This window comes from Chrysochloris asiatica, unplaced genomic scaffold (assembly GCF_000296735.1).
Source record: "Chrysochloris asiatica unplaced genomic scaffold, ChrAsi1.0 scaffold00092, whole genome shotgun sequence".
NCBI classification, from domain to species: domain Eukaryota; kingdom Metazoa; phylum Chordata; class Mammalia; order Afrosoricida; family Chrysochloridae; genus Chrysochloris; species Chrysochloris asiatica.
This window is the reverse complement of record NW_006408610.1, coordinates 2052229-2069726: the sequence shown is the minus strand read 5'-3', so window position 1 is coordinate 2069726 and position 17498 is coordinate 2052229. Positions and strand designations below refer to the sequence as shown.

The window sequence follows — 17498 nt, the reverse complement described above, 5'->3', positions numbered from 1 at the left end:
ATTTTGTGAAAAGGATTTCAGATGGTAAGCTCTTCTGAGATCTCTGGTAGCCTGAATATGCAAATAGTTCAAGTCATTGTCAAGGGTCAATCTAGAGTCAGGAGAATGATAGTGGACCACTGCATCCCAGCCTTTCCTGGTTACAATAGCACTGCTAATAAAGCTGTACAATACTGAACACAAAGAACAAACAGAGAAATAGGAGGAAGAAGTGAAGAATCTGGTAGAAGGCAGACACAAACTTCCAGGGACAGCTTGGATGTCCTTCTGCCATAGACACAAAGTTCTAACAGGAACTTAGTGGACAGAGCCTGAAAGAAGTGAGAAGAACAGCAGGTATGAGAAGGAGCTACACGAAACTATAGAAAAGCAAGGAATTGGCTAGGTTTATAGTAGACAGCGATGGGAAAAACTGCCAAGTGGTTATATGTACACTGTTGTTGTTGTTCAGTGCCATCGAGTTGGGTCCGACCCATAGCGACCCTGTACAGGGTTTCCGAGGGTGTAAATCTTTACGGGAGTAGAAAGCCTCATCTTTCTCCCGCGGAGCGGCTGGTAGTTTTGAACTGCTGACCTTCAGGTTTGCAGCCCGATTTGTAACCACTACGCTACCAACTGCCAAGTGGTTGGGTGTAGAATGTAGCACATGGAAATTTGATGTTTGTTCACATATGACACTAAAAAAAACCAAACAAAAAAGGTATTTTGTTTTCTTTTGGGCAAATAAAGAAACAGGTAAGGAGCTGCTGCTAAGACCAACATGACAGCAAGTTTCTGGCTTCCACCCTGGTTTGTAGGCATATTGTGAGAGGGGCCAGACTTCCATCCACCTGCCTTCTGTGGCCTGGTGCCTGGACAATGGGCTCAGCAGGCTCTGCTTTGGTTCCAAAGATCTTAGCTGCAACCTTTAGCTTTGTGTTCTAGAGCATCTCCCACCCCAGCTCCATTCCCCACCCACAAAAGATCTTGGGTGAGAATCATCAGAAACTTCTCTTCTCCTTTACTGTTAAAAATCCCTTGCTAAGGAGGGAGAAGTACTGGAAGCCTGTCTTTTTCACATAGATTTAGTGGTTAAAAGGCTTCAGAAGGAAGACAAAGAATGTGAGAATTCCTCTGTGCCCTTTTTGTCAGCTCAAAAGACTATTTTTGAATGACGCTTACAGCTATCTAAATCCATGAATCAAGACACTTAAAGACACGGACTCCCTCAGTGTTCAGGTATGAAAAACTTTGGGGCTTTTCTCAATACCAAAGGAGAAACTACTCTTTCTCTTCTGTTTATCAATGAGCTTCTCCTCAGCAAAAAATGCTCCACAAGACACAGCCAACAGATGGGAACAGAAGAGCCTTGCTGGGGCTAGGACAACATGTATGTGCGGGAGCAATGCTTAGAAAACAGCAGGCTGTACCAAGGAGGAAGGAAAGAGCATTCTGCTTCAGGGCAGCAATCACAAAGCCTAGAGGAGGGCTGGCACCTATGGAGCACCATGTGGGGTAGGAAACACAGCCTGCTCCACAGGGCACTGTCAACAAGAAGCTTCTTACTTTGGAGTCACAGCAGGGCAATGATGGGAGAAAATAGGGGCCTGTCCAATGATAGAAACTCTCCTGAAGAACCCCACTGAGTCATAAAGCCCAGAGGTCAGACCATCGAGATGTATAACTTGGTAGGGGTGAAGAGAAGCAAAAAATAACCCCCCAAAGGCATCAAAAAAGAAGTGACAGCTAGGTAAGAAAACTGGAGCGCCACTGATAAAAGGGTCCAATCTGGAATCAACAATGGGAAGTCTTCCTTTCCGCTGCAGATGTCAGTCACAGGGTCACCAAGTCAGCAGACTCAATGCAGATCCACTTTTAACAGAAATGGAAATGATAGCAAACTGAAGACCAGAGTGGCTGTATACTTTTCAAAGCTTCACACAAGCAAGATTCCACAGGAAGTTCTCACACAAGTTCTTTTGGCTGCTCCCTCATATGGCTTCCTGGGGTGAAGGCATTTAACTCAATGACAATTTCTTCCCAAGGAAAGTGATCTGTATTCCCTTTCTGCCCCCATTCAGTTCAAATTTCCATCCATGGCTTCTCATTCCACACAAGTAAAACTACTTACAGAACATCTTGAAGCTTTAATACCTGGAAAATAAAACAAACAAAACAAAAAAGACACAAAAAAGTTAAGTACTATGCAGAAGGGGTTAGGCCTATAAATTAAAAATAAAATGCTTAGTTCCATATCTTAAGAAGGTGAGGAGTAAGATCAATGTAAAGTAAAGAGCTCATGAAACAAGCAGGCAACCTCACTGAGCTGTTTTAGATAACATTTCAATGAGAAAACATGACCCTGCTCCTGTTCAGCCACAATTGTTAAGTTACACCGAGTCAGTTCCAACTTTCAGAAACCCTGTCTAGGGCTTCCAAGGAGCAGCTAGTGAGTTTGAACCACCAACTTTGCAGTTAATAGTCTAGTACCAAGACTCCAATAGGAGGTAGTGCCGTCCTACGACTCTAATAGGAGGTAGGAAAATTGTCAGCTGGACACAGAAAAGCATTTATTAGGGACAAATCTTATGATATACTCTATTTTGTTTCAAAGAATGTATGGCCAATCAAATAAAAATTTCATTAAGCACTATTCTAAGGATATCTACACATATGAGAATGTGCTGTGTGAATATGATCAATAAATGCTGTCATGTTGCTAAAAATAAAATCACATGAGAAAAATACTATTTCAATCTTAACTATTTCTCATTTTGCTCAACTGAAATCAAGCAACATATGAACTCTGGTCATCTGTATACAGTAGTCATCTCCCAACATGACAGCAACCCCAAACTGCTTCTTCCTTCCAACCCCACTTTTCTCTAGATATTAGTTAGCCACAAAGAAAGAGGACAGCTAAAGTCATTCTTCTAGTGTTTATCTATAAAAATAAGCTATATAGCATTATAATTACTAGATTATTACTTCTTTCCTCTCTGTTTATCCTAACGGACTGCTGGTGTGGCGCTGTAGGATCAGCATCAGACTTTGAACCACAACACTGGCAGTTCAAATCCACCAGCTGCTCTTTGGAAACCCTGTCCAGGGTCACTGTGAGCTGGAACTGACTCGAAGGTACTTAAACAACATTCATCCTAATACTTTGATTCTAAGAAGTTTTAGTGCATCCCTTTCTTTTCCTTATAGTGACGTTTTAGAAATCCCACTGGATGGGGATTTAGCTACCTGTGCTCTAGTCCTGGGTTCTGCCCTCATCTACTCAGATCTTTTTTAGGCGGGGCATTTTACCTCTTTGGGACTCAGTTTCTTCATATGAAATGCTGGGATTTCTAATGATCCCCTCTATTTCTGATATGCTCTAAGACTTGTGTACCACAAGCTTCCCTTCATTCACTGGCTCCTGACAGTACAGAGAAGCTTTGTCAAGCAGCTTATGTCAGTGCACCTAATTGCAGCATAACTGCTGGGGCATTAGGCCTAGCTGCTTGTATATATGTGTATAATGAGGCCAAGCTCGTATTAATCACAGTCTTTGTAATGGTTTTGTTTTGGCAGTTAAAGGGGTATGAAGAACTATCTATTCTTAGTCATGTCTGCATGGCCAGAATGTAAGAATCCAAAGTAATAAAATAGTTCACATTTTCATATTATTTTTTTCAAGGTAAAAATATTTGTAGGTTAAAATCAAGGATAATGGTGACATTCTAGGTATTCTATGGCACTCAGAAAGCAGATACTATAATCTGTTATTTTCAGAATATGTAAAGCTTTGTTGTTGTTAAGAGCTGTCAAGTTATTCCCAACTCATAGCAACCCTGTATAGGGTTTCCAAGGAGGAGATGGTGAGTTTGAACTGCCAACCTTGTGGCTACCAGTTCAGTGCTTATCCTACAGAGCCACAAAGCTTTAGGATAGCCTTATTGGAAAAATGCTCAAAATAGAAAGCCACTTTTGGCTCAGTACTTGCAATAAGTGTCCTAACGTGAGGAAACACCACGCTATCAATTACTGTGTCCTTTTACAATCTTCTACACAGTTTCTCCCAGCTCTCTCTTTTCAAGCCTACAAGAGTGCTAATTGAAAACACTGTGTGAAAATGAGAAGGATGATGAGCGTCTGAAAATCCCAGGCCTAAATTTACAAGCTGTTCCCATCATAAACAGCAGCAGTAATGCCACATCTTTATTCTGTAGGGAGTCCAGCCATCTCTCTTAGAAGTACAGTCCGTTCCATCTGGCTACTCACTAGAAACACAGTAATCCCTTCCCCATCAGAGCCCACAGAGGCTAAAGTATAATGAATGGCCTATACAGCTACTGTCCAAGAGCATGACCAAAAAGGATAGAGACTTCTGTCTTTATCTGTTAGCAGATGTCACCTTATTAGACAAAGAATCACTTTATTTATTCTTATACGTATCACTCACAGTCCACCCCATGAAGATGCTGGTATATATAGAAGACCAAGAGGCATCGATGGGAAAGCATACTAAAGGGTATCCTATCACTAGTAATTCGACTGAAAAATATAACTTCCATTTAAAAAATGATACCTGATGAGTGACCATTATACCCAAAACTTTAAGTTTACATAAGCAGATCTCATCTGGAAATGTATTTTTTTTTCTCCTCTAAAAGGGCAGTGACACATACTACTCATCCTTTGTTGAGTATACTCTTTTAAGAGTGTTTATTTTCCTTTCTTCTCTGATTTGTTTAGAGTCTGGTTATTTTTTAATCTCTTAAATCAAGGCACTAACCGTTACACTGTAGGGTTAGTTCACAACAACATTTAACATACAACAGTCACTCTGATATTAAGTGGTGAATGAAAAGCTTCTTACTTACTCAAATTTATATACACCTATTGTAAATTATCATTAACCTTCATTTCCACAGAAAATAACAACTAAGTGGTATTTTGCTCTAAGTGATATTTTTGGATGCTTTCCTCTAGCCTTTCATTCACTATTTAAAATCCTTTAAAAATGAATGCTCAAGAATACATCTAATAAGTGACAAAGGTAGAACATAGGTTCAAAAACAGCATGCACTTTCCATTAAATCATGATGAGACAAGCATAAGAAAACTGTCTTGATTCTGTTTTCTAATATTATTTAATACATTTAGATGTTATGCAACAAGAATCTTAACTCTTCTACTCATTTGCTCAATGTAATTCTGGGATCTTAGTAATGAGCACTCACCTTTTTCTAACGATCAAGCCTGTTCACAACCTCTCGAACTGTAGCTATGAAGTTTTCATTATCTTGGGGATTAGCTAAAATAATACTGTGCAGTCTGTTCATATAGGAGTCAATGGTATCCACTGTAGGTGTTTCTCCACTTCCTACATGAGAGAGAAAGAAAGGCAGGAAACAGTCCCCATCAGCTCAACCATTAAATAAATGAAATTGTGACTATTTGTGATCTATTCCTCAACCAAGATTATATTTTTAGAATAGAGGCTTTAGATCTCAGAGAAATCAAATGAATCCATATACTCTAAATAAACAGATTGGCTATATAATTATTGTAAAGTATATGTGAGCAGCTACATATAATAAACATAGGTTAGAGACTCAAGTTTTCTGTGACTAGCCTCAAAAATGAAAGACTACATAAGAAATAAGAGGAGGGTTCAAAATATTCATGGAAAAATGGAATTTAAAGATAATGGGAATTTCCCACAAACTTTTTGACACCCTCTCATACTTATATGTCTGTTCTCTGCTTCGTTATGACTGAGACAGAAACAAATACATAGCAGGCAAACATACACACATGAGAGAAAGTGCTGTATTCAGGATTTATTAATCAGCTTCCATTGTTCTGAGTATTGAATTACACTCAACAGAAAGGAAGTATATTGTGTTAAAATACAAGTAAGGAAAAATTAAATGATCAGAGAATCTAGGGATAATTTTAGCCAATACAGATTCTATTATATCACCCACAGAAAACTCTCAGGGGAAAAAATGTATTTTATTGATTTTCCTCTTGAGGGATTATTAAAGTCTCACCACACCAATATCATCATAGACAATATTCTACACACACCCCCGTGACCCCCCCATGAGTTGAAATGTCATTACCAGGCAAGGGCATGCTGGCAAAGCTGCTGGCCAACACCTGCCGCAGGGTCTCCAAGTGTTGCTGGAGGACTGTGTTGCGGCTCCGCTCCTGGATTACATCCACCTCCAGCTTCTCCACTGCTGTGCGCATGCTCTCCACGTGCTTTTGCAGGGCTGCATTCCTTTCCTCAAACTCCATGTTGGACTTGCGAAGCTGGCGGAGCTCTGCCTCCCGGGCTAGGACAACCCCCCACAGAAAACACACAGCTCTAGAAGCAGTCTCTGAGGTGTTCCAAAGACTATTACATGGAAATTCTGCTCAGCAGCCTCCAATGAGAATTCCTTTAACTCTCCACCTCATCTCCCTGTTCTCATTATTGGCATTCCAGATAGCAATTCCAGCACCCAAATGCCTGGCTCCCTAGAGCTAGTTTCATTTTCTAAAGTTGGTCATATTCTATATATAAGATTGCAAGGAACAGTTGCAATCCTCCAAAGTATTAAAGCAGTATTATTTGTTTGTTTTTGCTTTTTAAAACTCTGCATTGAAGAAGCCTGAGGGGTTTTGCAGAGGAATCCTGAGAGACTGGCCAAGTACAGCTGTGGGCCCCCATTTTCACTGCAATGGGATCAGCTTTGCTCTGACTTATTTCAAATTTTGGACTCCCACGTAAGTGTTCATTTACACAGCCAGTTTCATGGTTAAGAGTTTGAAAACATTTGAATTAATGATTTATATTTAGTCCTGTTGTACCAGAGACCAGGGCAGTTTTGATAACACTTGCTTAGCTTTTCTCCAAGGGTGCCTGAGTAGCTCCTTTCAAAACAGAAGTGAAATGGAAACAGTGATTGTCTTCCAGACAAATTCTATGGAGGCATATCACTACCATCATCTGTGAACAATGAATTCCTCCTGAGAATTGAATCCCCTGCCACAGACCTGAGGAACACAAAAGATCTTCACCAATCACCTTTGCTGTGGTTCAGGAATTCCTCTGTAAATATAGGGATGTCAAAAACAGATCGTTCCTTTACCTCTGCTTCTTTCTGTGAATCAAAAGGAACAGAAGAGCTCATGGTGTTTTTGTCCCCTAAATTTTACTTATTTTCTTGTCGGAATATACACAGCAAAACACAGACCAATTCAACAGTTTCAACACAATTTAGTGACACCGATCGCATTCTTACGTTAAGTTTTTTCAACCATTCTCACCTTCCTTTCAGAACAGTTCATTCTTAGCAAACAAAATTCAATAAGGCTTGAAAGCACAATGGCCATGTGTTTCCTTAAAAAACAGCCAGGTGAACAGGAATCAGTCCAGGTGTGGCTGCAAAGGAAATGTATTCACCTTTCCACTAAAATCGAACTTCTATACGAGCTCAAGAAGATTCCATATTCAGTGCTGCACAAACAAAACTACACAAATTTCCCTAATTGAGAATTTAGAAGTCATATCTTAGTTCTGTGTTATGAGTAATTAATAGTATAGTTCTGAAAGCGGTTGAAGTGGGGAATGAGAAAGGAAATTTCTAGGTGGTTTTTCATTCACTTCTATTAGTTATGTACATAAAATGAATGGTCTCTGACTGCTAATCCAAATTCATAGAGTGGGTAATAAATATTTTAAGCAGAGATCTTCCAGTCATGAGACTAATGACAATATTTCAATGTTACTTCTATTTATTTTCCAGGGGGAACCTATTTTTGAGGTTCTTTTAGAATTTCTTCAAACATGTGAAAAACAAACACATAAGCAAACAAAAAAGCAAGCAACAAAACCAAGACGCCAGAAATAACTAGGTTCTAAAAATGAGAAAGCCAGGAATGATGTGACATAGAAGAGAATAACACAGCATAAAATTAATTAGCCAATAAATCAACTCACAAAACCGCTACAAAATACACTGCACAATGATTCTTAAGAAGGAAGTCAATATTTTCAAAATGCATTGGCTGTCATGTCTACAATGAATGTGAAGCTGAGAACAATATTAACATAAATTATCAGCTTTTTGGCACAGTATTCCAAATCTTGCACAATTGAAGATGGGAAAGCGCAGAGTAGGAAATGAGAACTGAAGAAATAGCTAATGGAATCAACATTCACCAGTATCAGAGACACATCTAAGGTGGAAGTCTGAAAAACTATGAACAGGTATGTGTTGCCTAATGTTCAGGGTATGTTCTGTGAAATAGGATGCTATGTGATTCGGATGTTGTGCAGGCACTATATTAAAATCTTATGGGGAACCCTCTTCAGGTTGTCCTCATCACTGCTGTCACCATTGCTGCTGGACCTGCTGGCAGAGGCTGGGGAACTGAGTTGACAGCATTGGTGGTTGAGAGAGCTGCTGCTGGAGCAGAATGAAAGGAAGCAAGCAGAGAGGGAGCAGAGTGTGTTCTGCTGTTATGACTGCTGGACAAAGTCCAAGAGTCCTCTCACAGAGCCACGTCCTTTACTAACCTGCCTGTATCCCACCCATTTATGATCCAGTGCTGCAAGAGTCGGGATTTGGGATCCTTAAAACCATTTTGTCATTGTTGTTGTTAGGTGCCATTGAGCTGGTACTGACTCATAGCTACCCTATGTACAATAGAACAAAACACTGCCCAGTCCTGTGCTAACCTCAATCAGTGCTACGCCTGAGCCCATTCACTGTTGCTGTCACTGTGCCAATCCATATCACTGGCGGTCTTCCTCTTTTTCTGTGTCCCTACACTCTAACATGATATCCTTCTCCAGTGACTGGTCACTCCTAATATGTCCAAAGTACGAGAGACGAAGTCTGACCAACCTAAAAGAGCACTCTGACGGTACTTCTTCCAACACAGATCTGTTCTGTGGTTTTTTTTTTTTGCAGTCCATGGTACTTTCAATATTCTCTTCCAACACTGTAACTTAAATGCATCAATTCTTCTATGGTCTTCCTAATTCACTGTCCAACTTCCATAGGCATATTAAATTACTGAAAATATCATGGCTTGGGTCAGGTGCATCTTAGTCCCCAAATTGGCATTTTGCTCTTCAACATTTTAAAGACATCTTGTGTAGCAGATTTGCCTAATGCAATACAACATTTGATTTCTTGACTGCTGTTTCCACGAGTGTTGATGGTTGAGCAGCACAAAATGAAGTCTTGGACACCTTAATCTTTTCTCCATTTATATGGATGTTGCTTATTGGTCCAGTGGTAAGGATTTCTGTTTTCTTTACATTGAGATGCAACCCATACTGTAAGATGTGGTCTCTGATCTTCATTAGTAAGTCTTTTATGTCCTCTTCATTTTCAGTAAGCAAGGTTGTATCATGTGCTTGTTGCAGATTGTAAATGAGTCTCCCTCCAATCCTGATGCCATGTTTTTCTTTGTTGTTAGGTGCTGTCAAGTTGGTTTCAACTCATAGTGGCCCATGCACAACATGGGTAAGGATGTGCCATCCTCACAAATGTTACGTTTTGAGCCCACTGCTGCTGCCACTGGGTTAATCCATCTTGCTGGGGGGCTTCCTCTTTTTCACCGACTCTCCATTTTACCGAGTATGATGTCCTTCTCCAGGGATTGCTCCCTCCTGAAAACATGTACGAAATATGAGAGATGAAGTTTCACCATCCTGGCTTCTAAGGAGCATTCCAGCTGCACTTCTTGTAAGGCAGATTTGTTTGTTCTTCTGGCAGTCCACAGTACTTTTATTCTTCTTCTTCAACAGCGTAATACAAATGCATAGATTACTCTATGGATTTTCTTATTCACCATCCAATTTTCACATGCTAATGAGGCTGCTGAACATACCATGGCTCAAATCAGGAATTAGACATACAGCAGTCCTCAAACTGGTATCTTGTCATTTGAACATTTTAAAGAGGTTTTTTGCAACAGATTTGCCTAATGTAATAAGTTGTTTGATTTCTTGATGGTTTCTTCCACCAGTGTTGAGTGTGGATCCAAGCAAAATGAAGTGTTTGATAACTTCAATCTTTTCTCCATTTATCATAATAATATTTATTGGTCCAGTTGTGAGAATCTTTGTTTTCTTTACATTACAGTAATACATAGTGAAGGCTATATAGTCTTTGTACTTCATCAGTAAGTATTTTAAGTTCTCTTTATTTCCAGCCAGCAAGGCTGTATCATCTACATATGACAGGTTGTTAATGAGTCTTCCTCCAATTCTGATGCTATGTTCTTCATATAATCCAGCTTCTCAGTTGATTTTCTCAGCATACAGACTGAATACGTATGGTGAAAGGATATAGCCCTGGCACACACATTTCCTAATAGTAAACCATTCAATGTTCCCTTGTGTTCTACTGACTGCCTCATGCTCTTCATAAACACAGTAATATCCATTCCTCACAATGTTATCCATAGTTTGTCATGATCCACACAGTTAAAACCTTTGCATAATCAGAAATGCACAAGCAAACATCTTTTTAGTATTCTCTACTTTCAGCCAAGATCCATCTCACGTCAGCAATGCTATCCCTCATTCAATGTCCTCTTCTGAATCCAGCTTGAATTTCTGGCAGTTCCCTGTCAATGTACTGTTGCAACTCTTTAAAAATTGTTGTTATTGTCGTTAAATGTCATCGAGTTGGTTCCGATTTATAGCGACCCTGTGTAGGCTTTCCGAGAAGCGGCTGGTGAGCTTGTACCATAGGCCTTGGAGTTCAAACTGTCCTTGAGGTCAGGCGCTTATCTTTTGGTGCTACACCAGGACTCCCATTTTTTAATGAGAGGAGATTAATAAAACAAAAAGGGGCTGCTTTCCCTTAAGAAAACAAAGACTGTGGGACCACCTATGTATGTTTAACCAGAAGATACACCAACCACATACTAACTGATGATACCTGTATTTACCCAAAGAAACTTAAAGCACACTTAATAGTTATCCTATCATTTTCTTCCTAAAGAATGTTTCTTAGAGCAATACAAAGCCCTACCTAGAGCCAGTCCTAGTGGTGACGAATCGGGCTGTGAACCTTAAGGTCAGCAGTTTGAAACTACCAGCAGTTCCACAGGAGAAAGATGAGGCTTTCTACTCCCATAAAAACTTACAGCCTTGGAAACCCTGTACAGGGTCGACTATGAGTCAGAACTGACTCCACAGCACATCACCACCACCATAGAAGATTGGTTCCAAAAGGAAGCTAAAACACATTTTCTAGTGGCTTTCTCTCCATTCTGCTCGTTTACGATATGCTCTAACTCTGCTACTGCAGGGAAACAGGAACTTAAGATACATATGACAACATGTAGAAGATAGAACAAATGTCTTAGGATAAAGTCTTAGGACTTTACCATCCTACTTAACTGTATAGGCTTCTGCAAGATAAGCTGTCTTGCCACACATTGAAATACGGCTATTTATAGATAGTCAGGTCACCATAATTGGTTACTATTATCATGGTGCAACTGCCCTCTCCAAATGCAGTAGCCCTGGTTCTCTTCAGACTGCCTAACCTATTTTCTGTTCTCTACTTTGCTAGAACAGTCTAAACCAGTGTGAACTGTGGAAGAGCAGAGTACAGCACAACACAGGTGCAATAACACACTGCCCCTTGGTACAGATTCTTAGAATGCAAAATAAGAAACATTAAAGCAATTAAAGAGAACTGTTCAGTCTCTGAAAGGCAACTGAGAAATTCTACTTAACGGAAGAGTGGTAATAAAAGCCATCAGCACTCTTCCATTACTGAACATTACTTGGCCTGGAGAGGATTCTCCGTGGGACTTGGATATACTTAAGCTGCTCCAAGGATCACTCAAGGGATTAGAATCATATGGATTTGATTACCTCTTCATTGGAAGGGTCTAATTTGTTCAGGCTAAGTGTCATTTTATCATTTCTCATAAATTAAAGGAGAAACAAAATGATTGTTTCTGTCTTAGTCCTCACCTGAGATGTAGACATGCTGCAGAGAGTAACCCTAGCTGACTCCTGGGTCTAGTGCCTGAGTTTCAATTTGAGAAGAGTAAGAATACTCTTCTCTTTGGTTTTCATGCTATATATGGAGTGGAGGGTAAGAGAACACAAGTCCTTTTGAACTGAACCTATTGTGTTGTAATCTAGGCTCAGAGCCAGAATTTCAGCGTGTGATGTGCTTATCTCAAGTACCTTTTACTTCAGGGAATGCTCTTAATATTGTGTACCAAGCTGAAGTGTTCCATTGCTATGCAGAATGGTTTTCAGACCAGCATGTCTTTAACTCTAATATGCATGCTCCACTACCTGCCTTGGCAACAGTGTCTTAGGAATCCAAATTCCATACAAGAATACAATAGGTTTCATTACTATACACAAACCAGTCTGTCAACTAGCAACAACTATTGCTGACATCTCAAGCAACCAGGCCCATTTTAACCTTCAGCATTAACTTACTTTGTATAGTATCCTATGGGATGTCAATAATGCTAGACAGAAATACAGAAAGCTTGGGTTTCGTCAGACTTCTGCCTCTACATAATTCAACAAGTAATTTTGGGTTAAGTTCTTTCCCATTATAGGCAAGTAATTTTTCTCACTGGCAAAATGAGAGGCTCAGTTGAGAGGACCTCTGAGGTCTTAGTATTCTTAGATGAGCTCTAAGACTATTCTGTTACATATATCTCATTTTATTTCTCAAGCAGGTAAAGGAAAATAAGCATACATTTAGAATCTATTATGTTTCAGGCACTTTCTAAGATACTTACTGTTATATTACATTAATTTATCCATCTCTCTGCTTAAGTCATTTTACCCATCCTGGGGTGTTCTCTTCCCCTAACACACATAGAAGACCTGTGCCATCTTTAAGCCCTAAGTCACTTCCTTCTTTTTCCATGGGGTCTTCTGTAACTGCTTTTTAACTCATAGTGCTTTTTTTCTGAGCCCTGGAGTGACACTGTAGGGTAAACCCTAGACTGGAACTCCGAGGCTAACAGTTCAAACTGACCAGCCTCACAGGGTCACTATGAGGTGGAACCAACTGGACGGCACACAACAACGTAATTTATATGAAGAATAAAGTAGTCATTATTATGCTTCTCATATATCTTTATAATTTATGAGCAGTAATAAGTACTCTGGTAGCCTAATGGTTATGAGTTGGGCTGCTAACTTCAAGGTCAGCAGTTCGAAACTACCAGCTGTTCCACAGGAGAAAGATGAGGCTTTTTGCTCCTGTAAAGATTTACAGCCTTCTAAACCCTAGGGGTCACTATGAGTAGGAACCAACTCCATGGCACATAACAACCAACCAATAAATACATTTGACTTGTAAATCTGAATCCTTTGTCTATGTTTTGAAGGTCACCAATACCAAATCAGAGTCTGGTGTGGTGCTGTAGGTTAAGCAATAGACTGCAAGGTCAATTTGAACCACAAATCACTGGTTCAAACTCACCAGCTGCTCCTCGGAAACACCATACAGGGTCGCTATGAGTTGGTACTGACTTGCTGACACTTAGCAACAATAACGATACAAAATAGGATAATGAAAATAACCATCTCAAGATAAATAACTATTTTGAAGAAATTACTTCCTTGATTAAATTAAATTTAAAAATTACATGCAAAGAAGTACATCAGAAAATTTGATTATTTTCAAATTCCCACTATTATTTCAAGTCAACCTCTACTGAGTTCTTGCATATGGATCAAATAATAGAAAGCTACACTACAAAGCTAATGACCAGGGTCTCACTTAACACGGGACCATTCGACGTTATTTAGACTTGGAGCTCTTGGTATTGCCAGGAGCCAGACGCAAGTGTATGAAACGTTCAGGAGGGGCTCAAACCATGTTTGGGAAAGTAGAAATCCAATCTTTTGCTTATTTTTCATAATATCCTATTTTCCTTCTTTCTTAGTGGATGCTGAAGATATAGTAATCTATTAAAAATAGAAAGTGAATTCATTTATATAAAAAGGGGGTCATGTATGAGATACCGTTTTAACTTACTTGACTGAAAGAATTTTATTTACTTCTCATGTGGCTCATTAAGAAAAAATAGCTTTTCTCTTTATGTTCAAAACCAGGTAAAGCTGTCATGTAAGCAAATGCATTAGTGAATGGTATATGAGTACAAATATTTCAATTTAGAAAGTATTTATGGTGAATTTTCTCTATGTACAGGTAACATGGTAGATGGTATGTAGTTGGATGCAAAGATGGAAAGTAGATTATTTAAACTCAAGAGTCTGAATAGAAACATTCATAGAACCTCAACAGGATGGGTCAGCTAAGTGTATGAAAGAAGTATAGAGTGCATGGAGGGCTAAAGAAAGTTAGAGGGAAATAGGAAAGGCTTGAAAGAGAAATGGAACTTGAACGAGGGTTTGTAGGGTAACTAGAATTTTGAGAGGCAGAAATGGGAGGTTGGAGGAGGTGGAAGAAATGTGTGAGGGAGAGGAAGTGTTCTCATGAAAGGAACAATATGAGCACAAACAGGAGGTGGAGAATGGTTGGGCATCTGGAGGACAGTGGGTAGTCAAGATTTTCAAATATGTACATAATGTAGAAGGAACATGGTTGTCAAGACATTTGAGAAGAGACCTTGCTGAGTTTTAATGTGATTTAATAAACCAAGGGGAGTCACTGACAGTTTAGAAAACATGAATTACCACATACTATATTTCTTACAACCATATATTAACAGTAGGCTACATAAATGAAGTGCCTTCAAAAAGTTCATGGAAAAATTCCATTATCTTTTAATTCAAATTTTTCCACACTTTTGAAGCTCCCATGTATATGTAAAACTCTTTATAAAGCACAGCATACACACACATGAACACAGACATAAATCCTATCTATGAAGTTCAAACAAATGAAGGAGTGCAGACCAGGTTAACAATTACATGCCAGAAAGTGAAGGAATAAAAAAGGAGACACAGAATGAAGATATTGTCATTTGTGTTCTGTCCATATAGTAGTTCAACAATTTAAAAAAAAAATTTTTTTATTGTGAATTGAGTGCTAGTTTACATGAGAGAACATCAGTTTTACACTCATCGTTTCACTGCAATGATTACCATCTCCTCCGTGCACCATCATTCAACAGTATTGGCTTCTATTCCCTGGTTGTTGTTGTTGTTTTTTTAAAGCGTAGAGATGCTAAAGCAAATGGAAGAAATTGGGAGGTCCAAGGGCTGAGCAGAAAATTTCAAAGACCAGCTTGAGAAGATAATGCCAAATATTACAACAAAATGTACAAATATCTAGAGTCAGAAAATCAAAAAGGAAGAACAAGCTTAGCATTTCTCAAGCTGGGGGAACTGAAGAAAATATTCAAGCCTTAACTTTCATTACTGAAGGGTTCTCTGGGCAAATTGTTGAATGATGCAGAAAGCATTAAAAGTAGATGGAAGGAATACAGAGAGTCACTTTACCAGGAGGTAGCATATGATCAAGAGCCAGTGATACTGAACGAAGAAGCCCAAGGTGCACTGAAGGAATTGGCAAAGAACAGGCACCAAGAATTGATGGGATACAAATTAAAATCTTTCAAGAAAGTGAGGTGGCAGAGGATGCATTCACTTATCTCTGTCAAGAACTTTGGAAGACAACTATCTGGCTAATTGATTGGAAGAGACCCGCATTTGTGCCCATTCCAAAGAGATGTGACCCAACGGAATGCAGAAATCACTGGGCAATATCTTTGATATACCATGCCAGTGAAGTTTTACTAAAGGTAATACAGAAATGGCTGCAAGCATACATTGACAGAGAACTTCCAGAAGTTCAAGCCGGATTCAGAAGAGGCTGTGGAAGGAGGGATACCATTGCTGATGTTGACAGCTTGGCTGAAAGCAGAAAATATCAGAAAGATGTTAACCTGGGCTTTATTGACTATGCAAAGGCTTTCGATTATGTGGATCATAACAAGCTATGGACAACATTGAGAAGTATGAGTATTCCGGAACACTTAATTATGCTCATGAGGAATCTGTACATGGACCAAGAGGCACTTGTTTGACCAGAACTTGGGAACACTGAAATGGTTTCAAATCAAGTAAGGTGTACGACAGGGTTGTATTCTTTCACCATACTTATTCAACCTGTATACTGAGCAAATAATCTGAGAAGCTGGCTTATATGAAGAAAAACATGGCATCAGGATTGAAGGAAGACGCATTAACAACCTGCAATATGCAGATGACACAGCCTTGCTTCCTGAAAGTGAAGAAGACTTAAAATATTTACTGGTAAAGATCAAAGAGCACAGCCTTCAGTATGGATTGCATCTCAATGTAAAGAAAACAAAAATCCTTACCAATGGACTAAGAAACAACATTCTTATCAATGGAGAAAAGATAGAAGTTGTCAAGGACTTCATTCTTCTTGGATCAACTACCAACACTCATGGAAACAGCAGTCAAGAAATCAAATGACGTATTGCATTAGGCATATCTGCTGCACAAGACCTTTTTAAAGTGTTGAAGAGCAAAGATGTCAGCTTGAGGACTATGGTGCGCCTGATCCAAGCCACGGTATTTTCAATAACCTCATATGCATGTGAAAGCTGGACAATGAATAAGGAAGACCATAAAAGAATTGACGCTTTTGAGTTATGGTGTTGGAGGAAAATATTGAAAGTGCCATGGGCTGTCAAGGAACCAACAAAACTGTGCTGGAAGAAGTATAGCCAGATGCTCCTTGGAGGCCAGGATGGCCAAACTTTGTCTCTCATACTTCGGACATATTGTCAAGAGGGACCAGTCCCTGGAGAAGCATATCATGTTTGGTAAGGTAGAGGGTCAGAGAAAAAGAGGAAGACCCCCAGCGAGAAGGACTGGCAGAGTGGCAGCATCAATGGGCTCAAGCGTGGCAACAATATTGAGGTTGGTCCAGGATTGGGCAGTGTTTCCTTCTGCTGTGCATATGGTTGTTATGAGTTGGTACCAACTCGATGGCCACCAACACACAGCCGAAATTTCTCTTTCCATGAGCCCTCAGCTGCTCCCTCTCTCCATGTCATCATCTTGCCTTCATCTCTGGTGTTGCTGCTACTCTGCATAGGGTCCCACATTCCACTCGTGCTCTTCTCCCTTGATTGTCTTAGGGTCCTCTGTACCTGGACTATAGTAAGATTAACTACTCCCTCCTTTTTGCTACAAAACTTATACGTTTACAGTTGTGACAGTAGCAATTAGTCATTATAACAATTACTCAGTAGTGAATCATAAGAATCGTATCCCTATCTCCTTGCACCAGACACTATTCACAGTGGGGATTCTACCTCCCCCCGCCCCCTCTCCCCGCACATTCTGAAACTAAACTCCCTCTTGAAAACTTGTAAGCCAGTTTCTTCGTGCCTTTATAGCCTCCCCATTTTAGGTAGCCAATGTCTGAGTTGCCCATCTTTATCAACCCTGTATACAGAGGGGATAGGATTGATGCTTGATGTGAAGATTCCTTTCCTCTCAGTTGGTATTTTGA

General features: G+C 39.7%; 1 protein-coding gene across 1 annotated transcript in view; it reads right to left on the bottom strand.

Annotated features, from left to right (window-relative positions):
- Positions 1–1396: 1396 nt before the first annotated feature.
- The window catches only part of HMG20A (high mobility group 20A), a 123502-nt gene continuing 107400 nt past the window's right edge, over positions 1397–17498 (bottom strand). Inside the window, exons 7-10 of the mRNA XM_006866463.1 lie at positions 7049–7124; positions 6099–6314; positions 5211–5353; positions 1397–2133 (exon numbers count right to left, since the gene is read on the bottom strand). Coding sequence (XP_006866525.1) covers positions 5217–5353; positions 6099–6314; positions 7049–7124 — 429 coding nt within the window. The 3' untranslated portion in view covers positions 1397–2133; positions 5211–5216. The remainder of the gene's footprint in view (positions 2134–5210; positions 5354–6098; positions 6315–7048; positions 7125–17498) is intronic.